The sequence below is a fragment of the Gobio gobio genome, assembly GCF_949357685.1.
Source record: "Gobio gobio genome assembly, chromosome: 7".
NCBI lineage: Eukaryota > Metazoa > Chordata > Actinopteri > Cypriniformes > Gobionidae > Gobio > Gobio gobio.
This window is the reverse complement of record NC_137103.1, coordinates 39,886,725-39,900,305: the sequence shown is the minus strand read 5'-3', so window position 1 is coordinate 39,900,305 and position 13,581 is coordinate 39,886,725. Positions and strand designations below refer to the sequence as shown.

Genomic DNA, 13,581 nt, shown 5'->3' with positions numbered 1-13,581 from the left:
GGCTTTTTGGTGTACTGAAAAATTATCTAATGTCCGTTTTTTCTTTACTCTGTAATTTTATCAGAACAGCAACAACACAAAGCGATAGTTGTTTAAATACATTTATGCATTTTGGCAAACGCTTTTATCCAAAGCGACTTACATTGCAATCAACACAATTAAGGTTCACCACGCAGTCATATTATAATTATACAATTATCTTGCGTCCTCCACATAGTATTTTATACGATGATATTCAGATTCATATTGAGCAAAACCCTACACAGATCTGACAGAACGGCTGTGCGCATATACTTTCGGTTTAGAATTAGCGCCACTTTTTAGAATTTGGGGGCGGGTTGCTTGAATTTCGGGTTCATTAGCCTATTATTCGTAATGAACAACACAGCAACAAAACTACAAGGACACACTCCCTTAAATAGGCGCTTTTACATTTCGCTTTGAAACCAAATCTTCGATCATCTTGTCTGTCAGCTGTTTGCCCGTTCGGCTCGTGCTGTATTGAGCAGACACGTTCAGTTTTTAATTGTTGTCTGTTCTCTAACTGAACTAAATTATTTTATTACTATAAAAATTAAAACGACGGTGCCGCGGTGGGCAAGTGATGTTAACAGTGTTTTGCCTAATCTGTATTAAAGAGAATATAATCACTTCATCTGATGTTTAAAGTGAATAAAATAGCCTTAAAGGCTTACTGGAGTTTCACAACTGCTGTCTGAAGAGCTTTGTTCTCTCCCCAAACTTGTGGTAGTTTTTTACGGTCTATGGGTAACGCTAGGTTAGTTGAGGTGCGCGGTGGATCAAACCACTGTGGGGCAAGGGGGGAGGGGGGACTCCAATGTTTCTAAACTTAAAATGCATTTTTTTGTCCCGTTTGCGTTTGTATTGTTTTACTACATACACATTTATTTTAAGTATATATTGTTATATTATTTACAATACGCAGCATGGTTTTTAGGGGGGGGACAGCCCTCAGATTGGGGGGGTCCGGTCCCCCCCGTCCCCCCCGCGATTTACACCCCTGCTCTCAGATGAGCTGCAGCTATATAAGACCGGCAATAAGGCAGGCAAACAAAAAGATCAATAAATATGCAATGCAAGTGTCCAATAGATCAATTAATATTGCTGGCTTCATAAAAAAAAAACAAGCCAATCAGAGCCTATTGTTTATCGATATAAAACGTACAGGTTTGTTATTTCAAACAGTAAAAAAGCTTTTTCGTGCTTGAGAAAGATATCTGTTAGCATTCAATTTCAGCTCGGTAGCAAGAACCCAGATAAGATTACGATTTCAAATGTGCCATCTTTGCATATGGGCAATTCGTTTTGGACAATATTTTACTGAGACCTTTAAAAAAAAAATCTGACTTTAAAAAACAATAGCAATAAATGGCTTGCAAAACATTTAACATTGTTTTTTAGTTTTTTGGGCTAACAAGGGCTATACAGCAAAATCTTATTTGAATATTTAAGAATTTGTACTGAAATGGTTTAAAGACAACATTACAGCCATTGCTGCCAAATACATTCAAATTGGTTTGATAGAACTAAAAGCAAAACCTAACACTTGAGCGCCATGAAAGGCACCTATAAATAAAAATGTATAATAATAATATAATATAATATAATATATATAAACTTGCTACGTGTACTGTGCTAGATTAACTAGGACTAGTCACAGCAGCATTTCTCTTCCGGTGCAACTCAATTTTGTGAGAATTTGAAATGGTGCCACCACCACGTTTCTCAAATGATAAGAGCTGGCATTTCTGTTGCGTATGAAAAACATCAAACGAAACAAAACAAAACTGCACTCCTCATATGAGCTGCGCAGCGCAGACCATTTATCAGCTCAGAGCAAAAACAGTCAGCGAACGCTCAGAAAAGGTATTCACAGGCCATTCTTGAGCATGCAACACCGTTTCTACACAGCGCTGCGAGATCCAGTGAGAAAGCATTTGAATTCCATAATTCTCCATTATAGACCAGATTTCAGATCTAACAGTGCTGATGTGGAAACCAGGAGAAACATTATAGCAAATTATAGAAGGCTTTTCAGCCCACAAATCATCAACATTCACAACCATGGATGGATTTAATGTAGCCAACTGCAAATAGTCAAATGTTTTGTTTTTACAATATTCATCTCCGGGTTAGTACAACCTTTTGAGAGTGAAATTCAAGCACAGATTTTTATGACATTACTGCAGACTACAGCTTCTCATCACATCTTCCGTCCAATCAAATGCTCTTTAGAATCTGAAGCATCCCGCCCCCTACATTATAAATAGACACTGAAGCTGCGGCTGATATCGTCAGTTGTTCACACATTTACTATTTTCTACATGGTGAATGGGACATACATAGCGCACTATAAATGTGATAGGAAACAATTCACAGTGTAAATATGCTTTCAGTTGAGGCAAATTAAGTCTGGTTTCACGTTAGTTTCACACGCACCACCGCAGTACACACACACGGTTCTGGTCTAGACTAGAGATATGAGAGTGAAGAGCGGATCATTTGCACAAGTCGGCGCAGACAACAAAACATATTGGACCCATTTAAATTCGGCACAGAGTGCTGCATTTCAAAGCGATATGGAGATGATGATAAACGGTTAGAGATTATGATTGAGGAAACTGTGGCTTTACCAAACAGAAAGGCTCTAGTCAAACAGTGATATTAACGAAACACTATTAGCGGTTTTAAAAAAAAGGAGGAGCTGCTTACAGCTGGAGCCGTTTCAGGGGAAATTACATCAACACATTGAATAATACTGTGCATTTCAAGGCACTTCAGTGGGCCTTTAATATAGGGAAATTGAGGAAAGTCTCATGGAAGTCTCATGAAAAAAAAAACATTTCTACAAATTATGACTGAATTACACAGAAAGTAATTAAAGAGCACTCCTTTATAATCACTGAAGCTGTCGGTCAGTTCAGTATGATACTACAGAAGAACAATGGTACATTTAATAAATATTTAGATAGAATATTTAAATTTTCCCTATAAAATTTTGTTTTTGCACGTTACTGTGAGAAAGAGAAGTTACTCACGAGACTTGAGACTTACACTCAGAAAACGATCCATTAGATGTTTAAACTAATATAGAATTTAAAACGCATGGAAATAATAAACTTTAATAATGAAAGAAGAACTATGCTATCCATGAGAGTGACTGCGATATAGATTTTAGTGCCATATAGAACCTTTTATTTTATTAAACATTCCTCCCTATTACACATCGTTGCAGCCATTAACATAGTTGAGTTTTGTTTTTAATGTCAAAGTAGTTATACTTCGTTTCTTTATTAAGTTAATTTAGGAAAATGTTTAAAGCATTTTTTTGTTTGTTAAATTAAAGTTTTTGTTTTTTAAAGTAACGACCAAGTGGACTGAGTGAGTTAACAACACATGTTTGATCCATTTATCCTCTTAAATAAACACTTAACTTGTCTTGCTTATAATAAGCTTTGTTTTTAGTAAAAAAAAACAAGCAGATATTGTTAGTTTTTGGCAGAGAATCCAATTGAGGCAGGAACTTTGTGGAGAGGGGGCACATGCACGAAAACAGCCTGTTCTTGACTGTAGTCAGAAATGGATTTATAAATGATCTGTGAGGTATTTTAAGCTGAAACTTTACAGACACATTCTGGGGACACCGGAGATTTAAATTACATCTTGTAAAAATGGGCATAATAGGTCCCTATTAATGGATTTACCTGATGAGACCTTATTGTAGGGACACCTATTTTCTTTATAAACAAATATATTTAACTGGTTCACTTCAATCTGTTGACTATATAGTCTAGATTTTTGTGTATTGGTTTACTGGATTTGAATAATCAGTTATTTTAGTAAAAAAAAGTTATTAAACCGGTTAGAATGTGACCACTTTTTCTGCACCTTATTTCAATATTGTGATAATACCGTATACCGTGATAAGCTTCAGCAATTAATCGCAACATGAAAATTTGATACCGTGACCGTCACATGCTTATTCTCAAATGTTAGTCTACAGCCCTGATATTGTTGGTTTGATTGCTTCTATTGTTCTCCTCATGCGTTAGTCGCTTTGGATAAAAGCATCTGCAAAAATGATTAGATGTAAATGTACATTTCATGATAAAATTGACAGAACTTGAAACTAACAAAGGCTTGTTGCAGTTACTGGAATGTATGCATGCTAAAAATGTTTAGGTGACATTGTTAATAACTAGTGGTGGGCCGTTATCGGCGTTAACGTGCTGCGTTAACGTGAAACTTATCGGGCGATGAAAAAAAAATATCGCCGTTAATCTATTCTCGAAGTTGGGTTGGGAGCTGGGTCTATACTACGCAAGCTATGATGACTTTCACCTTGATATTTTAGCGTGGATGTATACCTAGCCGAATTGCACTGTAGGGGGCGAGAGAACGAGTCTTTGAACCTGTGTGTATGCCTACTAGTGTTGTCAAAAATAGTGATATTTCGATATGTATCGATACTGAAATATCTGAAACTATACGATACTCATTTTCTACAGTATCGATATATTAGCTACACTCTCCTCTCCTCTCCGACCGACAGCGAGTTGACAGGTGTTCTGCTGGATTTTTCCTCATGACCGCGTTTTAGTATTGGTGTGACCGGTCTGAATTTCGCGCAGGGTTGCACATAACATGAATTCTACTAATTCACACACATACTGTAATAAAGCCGCCTCTGACATACAAGTGCAGAAATTATCTCCTTTTTCCATCTTATTAATGGTCAAATACACTCAAAAATGTCTCAATGCCCATCTTGGTGAGTTACAGTCGTAAACAGTCGTAACAAGCTCACAGGAACAGTGTTTGGGATCCATGCATGTGTCAGGTCTTAAAGAGACAGAAGTTATTTATCATTCAAACTACAAAAAAAACAAACAATCACTTACGAGCACACATATTCTGAAGGCCTTCAGCAGAATTCAAATGAGCCATTTTAATCAAGATTAATTCCAAGATTACAGTGAGATTAATCTAGATTTAAAAAAAATTATCTATGCCCACCACTATTAATAATGCATCGACAGAAAACAGCATAGACTAAAAGAACGATACTGTCAACCCAGCCTCTGAGTCCACACAGCTGACACGTTTAACTAAATTATTTGATGCCAAGAAAACAAATATATTTTTTAACTTGGTATTTTATATGCTTATATACATTATATACATTTTTACTAGGGATGCACCGATCCACATTTTTTCACTTCCGATCCGATCCCGATACCTGAATTTGGATATCGGCCGATACCGATACTATTCCGATACCAGAGCTGTGTTTGCTTTAATATTATTATTATTATCATTATTGTTGATTTTATATGATGCTGACATAAACTCCACTCAACAGGCAAGTATAATATGAACATAATAGTGACCCAAATTATCACGGTTATCAATTTATATTTGAAAATCAACAAACAAAAAATAAATCAAGCAGCTCTACGCATTTTTTTAAGCTAGATTCTGTGGGATTTCCTTCCTTATAATGGCTGTCGTCAATGGCAACGTATAATGCATAAATCTCTAATATTATATCTGTAAATATATTCTCAAGCAATATTCTCATCAGTGTTCTATCAGCTATGACACATTTAAATCTAGCATATTTTGTGTAAGAGCCCATACAGTATTCTAGTGAAATAAAGCATTTTCATATGATTTGACAGTTTATTTGATTAAATTTCAAAAATCCAAAAGGTGTGCATCATACCTAACACCTAGATGAACACTTTACAGTCAGTTTTATGACTAAGTCATTCTCTTCAAATGCCATTTAAGTTAGAAACGTGTATAGCCTACCAATGTTGTATGTAACTTTAGAGACGGTCCCTAGATTCGCGAACGTCAAGCCAACCTAATGCCAGTCGTAAAATGCGCTGTGGTTCTGCTGTGTTTTGTTTGAAACTATTTTCGGTGCTGAAATATAACAAACTGTCAATCACTGTATGATGAATTAATCTCCTGCGTGCATCGCACGTTTATCTCTGCTTTGAGTGTAGATTTCAGCGAGCGTGAGAGCCGCGCGCTCTGAACAAAACTCCGCTAATCTGAACGCCTCTGATTATTATATTAATAAACTCAATATAAACACGTGTGATTGGTTATAATGCGCAACGTGATTATAACAGATGGCTTTTGAGAAGACCATAATAAGTTCAAAGTGGCTGGCGTGAGTGTTACACAGCCGAAATACAACCGCAGATGGCGATTGTCAATGTCAAGCCCTAATTATTATCTCTTAAATGTCACCCTAGTCTTGTCTGCTTTTTTAAATGTTTGATTGCGTTCGTTGTGTTGTACGACGCGATGGAGCTTCCACCTCTCTGAAATACGGTTTAGTAAACATTGTCTTGCTCTCTCTGCGGTGTTTCCAGTGTGAAGTATTTCCACACAGCTGACATTGGCTAGCCACAATGCTGCTCAATGCTATCCTGCTACAAACTGCGGAATGGATTTCCTGAGTGGGGCGTGTCTCATAACTCTGTGTCTCATTGAGCCGCGCCTCTGTTCAGAAAATCCATTCCATAGTTTGCAGACAAGCCGGCGGGAATCACTTTTGGAAAGCGCAGACGTGGCTCATGGGTATCGGATTTCTCCGCAGGTTGGATCGGGAAAATCCGATACGTGAATTAAGCTGGTATCGGTCCCGATACCGATACTGGATCGGATCGGCCCCATCCCTAATTTTTTCACTTTGGAACGTTTCCCCCATATGTTGACATTTTTAGTCATTTGACTACTTGACCATTTGATACTAAAGTAGACACTTTACTTGCATTTAAAAAAAATTTATGTATCTAAAATGACTTTGTCAATTTAATTTGATGTGGACACCAAAATTGTTACATCTCGTCTTTGACCCTGTAGTTTATCCACATTGTGTGCACGAAGCGTTAACTAAACGTAACTGTTTCAGCCAAATTTGTCCCCAAAACCTAAAATTGCTGTTTCCTCCCGCTGAAATTTCAGTACATTCCTAGATTCACATGAATAATTTTTATTTTTTCATTTATTTCCATTTGTATGAAGGATAACTGATTTTCTAAAAGCAATGGAAGCAAAAACTAGCAAACTAAACAATAAGTCACAAGTTCTAGCAGTCAAAACTCCCACAAAAAAATGCCACAACCAACCTAGCATATAAGCAACTAGCTAATCAAATTAGTTATTTCCATTCCAAAACAGCAAAAATAGAAAATTAAAAAGGCACACAAGAATACTTTAACAACAAACAAATTCCAGAGAACAGATTTATAAACTTTTGGATTACACATAAAAAATCTGACCAGATCATTTTATTATAGTATGGACTCTCTGTCTCTCAACCTATCTGGTCTTGCAGAGCCCTAAATAACTGCAAGCAAGTTTATGCACTGAGCTTGTCAAAGTAAGGAAAATCCCAAATGCTGAGCGAGTGGGCAAGAATGAAAGAGACAGAAAATGGGAAGCAGGTCATCGAAGTTTCCTGCTCGAGAATCGAACAGGGGAAGATTTCCTCATCAGCTACTAGCATGCAAGAAGTAGTGACAGGGTCATGTGCTCTACAGTCACTGCACACTGAAATTAATGATTTAAGTAACAGACAATATGACCTATACAGGACAAAAATGTGACAAAGCCGTTCAGACCTTTAATGAGTAATTGATTCAGAGCCCTGAAAGCTACATGGGGTCAAAATAGACAACTAAAAGGAATGTTACACATTCAATAAGAGTTACACTCTATCAACAGCATTTGTGGCATGCTGTAGATTACCATAGAAAAATAATTGACAATCAAAAAAAAAAAAAAAAAAAAGGCTATGGGAAAAGACACAGCCCCATAAAAAAAAGTTAAAATACACAATTTTAAAAGTACAATCCCAAACCTTAACATATGCGTTAGCATGACCCTAACCAACATTAACCATGCTTGTGCAAAGCTATATTCAGCATAAATAAAGCACTTTTTACATGGCACAAACACCACCAAAAGAAATTACATCTGTAAATAATAATCTTGAGGTACACCCCCCTAAAAAATGAATCCCTAACTAAAAATGACTATTTAGACACTGACAGCATTAAATATCATTTCACTTACAGAATAATGTAAAACCTTTAACAATATACAAACTTGAAATTTCTGCTTTTAAATCCAACTGCTACACAATTTCTACTTTTAAATACAATTACGGGGTACGTCTTTTTAGAAACACTAGTGGTACCTAGCGGAATTATAAAGATAAACCATATTTACAAGCAACCAGGCAAAAGGCCCTTTCGCCTGCTGCACCTCCCTCAACTCAAATATCAAACTCAGCTCTTACCCGTACATTTGAAGGCATGTCTCAACAGGTAAAAGTAGCTAAAAGTATTCCTAATAATTTTGACCTTTTATTGAAAGTAGTCGCTAGGTGTCATGAGTAAGCAGTACACTGTCTAGAGGGAACGCAAGCGTCTCACTTATAATAAACCCATCTAATATATCTGCAACAGGCACATTTTACACTGGACATATCAAAGTAAACACCCTCTGGCTCCGCCTGCTATAGTAGCCATGCCCCAAACTCTCACTATAGGTTGAGTTGGAAAGAGATTGACAGATCTGAGGGGACCGCTCTCAATGTTTTGTTGGTGCCTGTGAGGCTCAATATTTAAAATTTTGGGGGAGATAAACCAATAAATGGCATACTAATAGTAGTCAATGGACAATAAACTGGGTTAAGACTGGGGTAAGAGAATATTTTTAACTAGGGCTGACAATAGATCATTTTGAATTGCAATTAATCACCCTTTTTGTACAGAGCTAAGAGCAAACAGCAAAGAGCAGAATCACATGGATATGACAAAAATAAATAAATCACATACGTCAACATTGAAAGCCCTAATATTAATTTTAAAAAAAATCTTACATCACCTTTAAAAATGCAGATGCTTTATTTCTATCAGCTATCAACACATCATTCCTTTTTTATCCAATATGCACATCAGTGTACTTCCACATATGCCAAGTTAATGCAATTCCTGCCACTGGAGCAAGCTGAACAAATCTAAAGAGCATGTCTGAGGCATACCCTTACAAAACCAACATGGTATGCCTACCTTCTCTGTCCAGAATGGGCATCTGAGGGGGTGCGCTGCACTGCCCTAAGACAAGAAAAGAGGGGACCTCCAGTAGTAAATATCACACCATACCATCAGTACATACATTTGCCAAATCAATACCAATATCTAATATAATTTCATAGACTGTAAAATAATATTTAAATTTACCTTAAAAAGCTATTGGGGAGGGAAAAAAAACTTGACTGATTCATGAATGAGGGAATGTGATGCTTTTCCCATTATCTTTTAAGACCCGGACCTCCATCCAGTGATGGTACAAGATCACCAGCTGAACACAATAATGGTCTTTGGTAGGGATGCACCGAATATTCGGCCACCGAAAATTTTCGGCCGAAAATGCCCCAAAAGTGCATTTTCGGTTTTCGGCCGAAAGACTTTTATCACCGAAACAACATGGCCGAAATGTTGTGATGACGCAAACAGAAACCGCGACCTGCACGTGCTTGTCTGAAGCAACATGTCTGCGGTGTGGACGTGTTTCAGTATATCTGAGAAACACCCACGTCTGCTTCATGCACAAGCACTGACAGCGAGAGCTCATGTTCTCGATGAGAAGAGAACCAGACTTCACTGTGAAACCGAACGCAATCTTTAACAGTGGGCATGTTTTAAGCGCGGAACACACTTCAATCTGGCGGCAGCGCGCGCGCGTGAACGCGATCATCTGTGAGCGCGATCGATCATCTCTTCCTAAAGAATAAACATGAATGAACATCTAAGGTGTGTTGAGGATACATTACAACTTACTGTCATGTGTATATATGTGGTGTAATCGCTCAATCAGTGTTTCAACGGCGGAAAGACCTCAATATAACTGCTGTAAACTAAACAGTCATGTAGCATCACATTTACCTCAGGCACCTCAGTGTCCACAGCTGTTAGTTCACTAGAGAAATCAACTCTTTCACTAAATAAATGACCTATATTAGCCGTTATATTCATTATATTCTACTTAACCTGTTAATGATATCTTGATTATTTCATGTATGTTTAAATAAAATGACAGACACTGTGTATAAATGATTATATTTCAACAACGAATTGGATAAAAAACTATTTTATAATTAGATTTAGAAGTTATTGCAAAAACTGCCTTATGTGAAGTGTACATGTTTGTGTACTATGTTATTTGAGTGTTGATTATTAGACCTAAAAATACATAGCAACTGAATTTAGGCTAATAGTTTGGGCTCTGTTTTTAACCTTTAATATTAATGTGCAAGTAAGGGCTCCCTATATAGTTTAGAGCAATATATTCAATAAACTTTTAGTTATAATTTAATTCATTTAAGGACAGACTTTTTTTTTCTTCAGTTAACCAATAAAAATAAATAAAAAGCAATTTTGTAAAACTGCTGTACCGAACCGTCAGTTTTGTGTACTGCTACACCCCTATTCTACAGTTAACATATGGGCTATGGCAGTCTTTGCTTTGATACACTATTATGTTGAAGGCCTACAGAGAAAATAGTTGTATCTTTAAGCAGTTGCACTTGTTCTGAATGCACTTTCTTGTAGTCCTACAGAGAACAATTTTAAATGCACTAGACCTAAATGCACTTTGTTTTTATGAGAGAACATTTAATTTAAAAACCTTTCTGTAGGCCTGTACATTATTATTTAATGTACAAATGAGTGGGGTCAAGTTAAACATTTTAGTTTGAATTTTATTTTATACTGTGCATTGTTGCAATGTGCTAAATAAATATTGGCATAACTTGTAATTGATTTATTCTTTGAAACTTTAATATTAATGTATGCAATTGCAATGCCTTGATTTTAGTAAAGTTAGTACACATTCATAGCGATAAATGCAATGGTACTAATATTTGGCATAATTTATTTCGGTGTTTCGGTTTTCGGCTTTCGGCCTTGGTTTCCTCTTTTTCGGTTTTCGGTTTCGGCCAAGAATTTTCATTTCGGTGCATCCCTAGTCTTTGGCAGATCTCAAATGTAATCTAAAATTCACCTGACTAGATACAGTATAAGCATATACTTATAAATCCTCAATATTTGACAAAACAAAACCTGCGTTAACTATTAAAGACATTAAACTGATTCAAGAAAATCTGCATCCCAAAAAAACGTAAATCTCCAATGTTATAGTAACATGGACAGATATTGTCCATGCGTAATGCATACTGCATGTTTTAAACACACAATCCTGACCCAGTTTTATGACTTGGTTATAAAATACTACAGTTATGTTGCACATACAGTAATGTCTTTCATGGCAAAAGGAGCTGAAAAACTGCAATAGAGTGTCGCAATTTTAAGCTTCAAATTAAAGAACCGAGGACAGAGAAGGTCATAAACCATAAATTACTAGAGTTTTGTGCTCGCAGAACGACAAAGACACACTAATGCAAAGCTATGAATGCAAACAACCATGCTTTAAGCTTGACTTAATCATAACGGCCCAAAGTGAACCAAACTCAGATCACCTCCCGAGAGAGAGTCTGCGGATCACGCCCATATTGGAAGCCACTCTAAAAACACTGAAAACCGGCCACAACATACACACTTGTATTTGTAGAAGACTATAAACAAATGGAGAGCCCCTTTACTTTGAAGCCATATATTTAATTGCCAACATTTTGTGGTTTAATCACATACCGCAAATATGATTTTAAATCAATTTAGTTGCATTTCCCTACTTTACACAAACCTGCTATTCATCAACAGAAAAACAATACACACACATTCTGCAATCTTTAACACCAGAAAAACATAAAAGGCTCAATGTAAAAAAACTAAAACAGGACAAGCAAGGGTAGGATAAAATATAGAATTTGAAATCAGTCTGTATGATGAGAAAGCATCAACATCATGCTTCAGGTCATTAAAAATGCTTTTAGGGATGATAATTTAACAATCTGTTACAGATGAAAAAAGAAACCAGATGGAATGCATAAGAAAACAAATAAAAATGCATCACAGAATACATTGTAATTGTGTACTTACCACTGAAAAGCATTGTAATGGAAGTAAACCAAACCAAGGCCATATAAAAAGGCAGCATTCTGGAAAAAAAAAAGAGCTGAGAGTTAGAAACTTAGAAAACAAACTATTCATTAATTCATCATATTCGAATTAACCTGCAAAATGACTTTCTGATAAAGGATGGCACGTTAAGCATGAGTAAAGATGGTTTACCCACACAGCAGGACACATCTGCACTCAGCAGGGGATAGAAATTGCTGCGGCTAATGAGCAAGTGTTCAACTTTATAGGTGGAAAGTCTTCATCTCCCGCAACCACAAAAGGTTATATTTACATAACTGAATGCACAAGACAATATGGATCAATTAAACATTATCGTGTCTTAACCTATCATCTGTGCTTAGAGGCAGAGTGTGACTCAAACTGAAAGCCACTGCGGCTTGTATTCCCCACAAATGAACTTTCGCTAGCTGATGAAACTAGATAGTAAGTTGACGAAAAAGTAATTTAGCAAGTAGAATAGGACTGGGCTGTATGGGCACACACACACACACACACACACACACACACACACACACACACACAAAAACCCAGTCACCCAGTGTGTACAGGTTTCAGATTGTAGAGATAGCTCCTCGTTTAACAAAAAGCTCCCCTGCAGCTTCCACTATAGATGTTTTCGCTCTGCACCTGAGCTGCAAATGGGTCGCGTCATCAACTAGGCTTTATCATTATTATCGCAGGAAGACATTCTTATTGTGGGGAGAACTTAACGCAAACAATAAGATATCGCCCATCCCTAACAGTGATGTAACAATGACAGCTCATACTCAAACGCTAATACTTTTTTATATACGGTCTGCTTTCTTTGTGTAACAGTATCTAATAATGCATTAGAGAGAACCATTAAACAGATTATAAACTAATGAAAACGAAGAATGTGAGAGCTGTGTGCTCAAGCGCTCTCAGTCCCATCAAATTAAAGCTACAGTGTGTGATATTTTCCCCCATCTAGCGGTGAAAAGGTATATGACCATCCAGAGAATATTAGTTTCTGTTCCTCTCAATTCCGATTTAGTTTTAACTCCTACGGTGGCCGATTTAGTCCAAGATTAGCATGGCTTCCAGTTCGACCTCGTCCACATTCGACACGGTGCCATCCAGTGGTAAAACGCGAAAGGCAAAGCTTGAATTTACGGGTATGTCCCTCTTTGGCTAATGTACTTTCAAGATGGAGGGGCAACATGGCGACCTGCATTCGAACCCCTCACCCATATGTATTTTCAATGGCATATTATAAACTTACGAGAATACTTTATTACTTGAAAGAAGTAAATATACATTAATGAGCACATATTTTTGAAAGAACTAAGTGTTTTTAGCTAAGTATAAACTAAAAAAAGTTACACAGTGTAGCTTTAAAAGGTCCGGCGTGCCATCAAAATAAAAAAAGTCACAACGACAAGTGTGGCTTATGTCATTTCAGAGATCCTAC

General features: G+C 36.8%; 1 protein-coding gene across 4 annotated transcripts in view; it reads right to left on the bottom strand.

Annotated features, from left to right (window-relative positions):
* The window catches only part of kdm6a (lysine (K)-specific demethylase 6A), a 72,247-nt gene that overhangs the window by 37,153 nt on the left and 21,513 nt on the right, over positions 1-13,581 (bottom strand). For 2 of the 4 annotated variants that reach the window (XM_079821677.1, XM_079821678.1), the window contains exons 5-6: positions 12,108-12,166; positions 9,120-9,164 (exon numbers count right to left, since the gene is read on the bottom strand). In XM_079821677.1, coding sequence (XP_079677803.1) covers positions 9,120-9,164; positions 12,108-12,166 — 104 coding nt within the window. The remainder of the gene's footprint in view (positions 1-9,119; positions 9,165-12,107; positions 12,167-13,581) is intronic. The other 2 variants (XM_079821679.1, XM_079821676.1) reach the window with 1 other exon arrangement.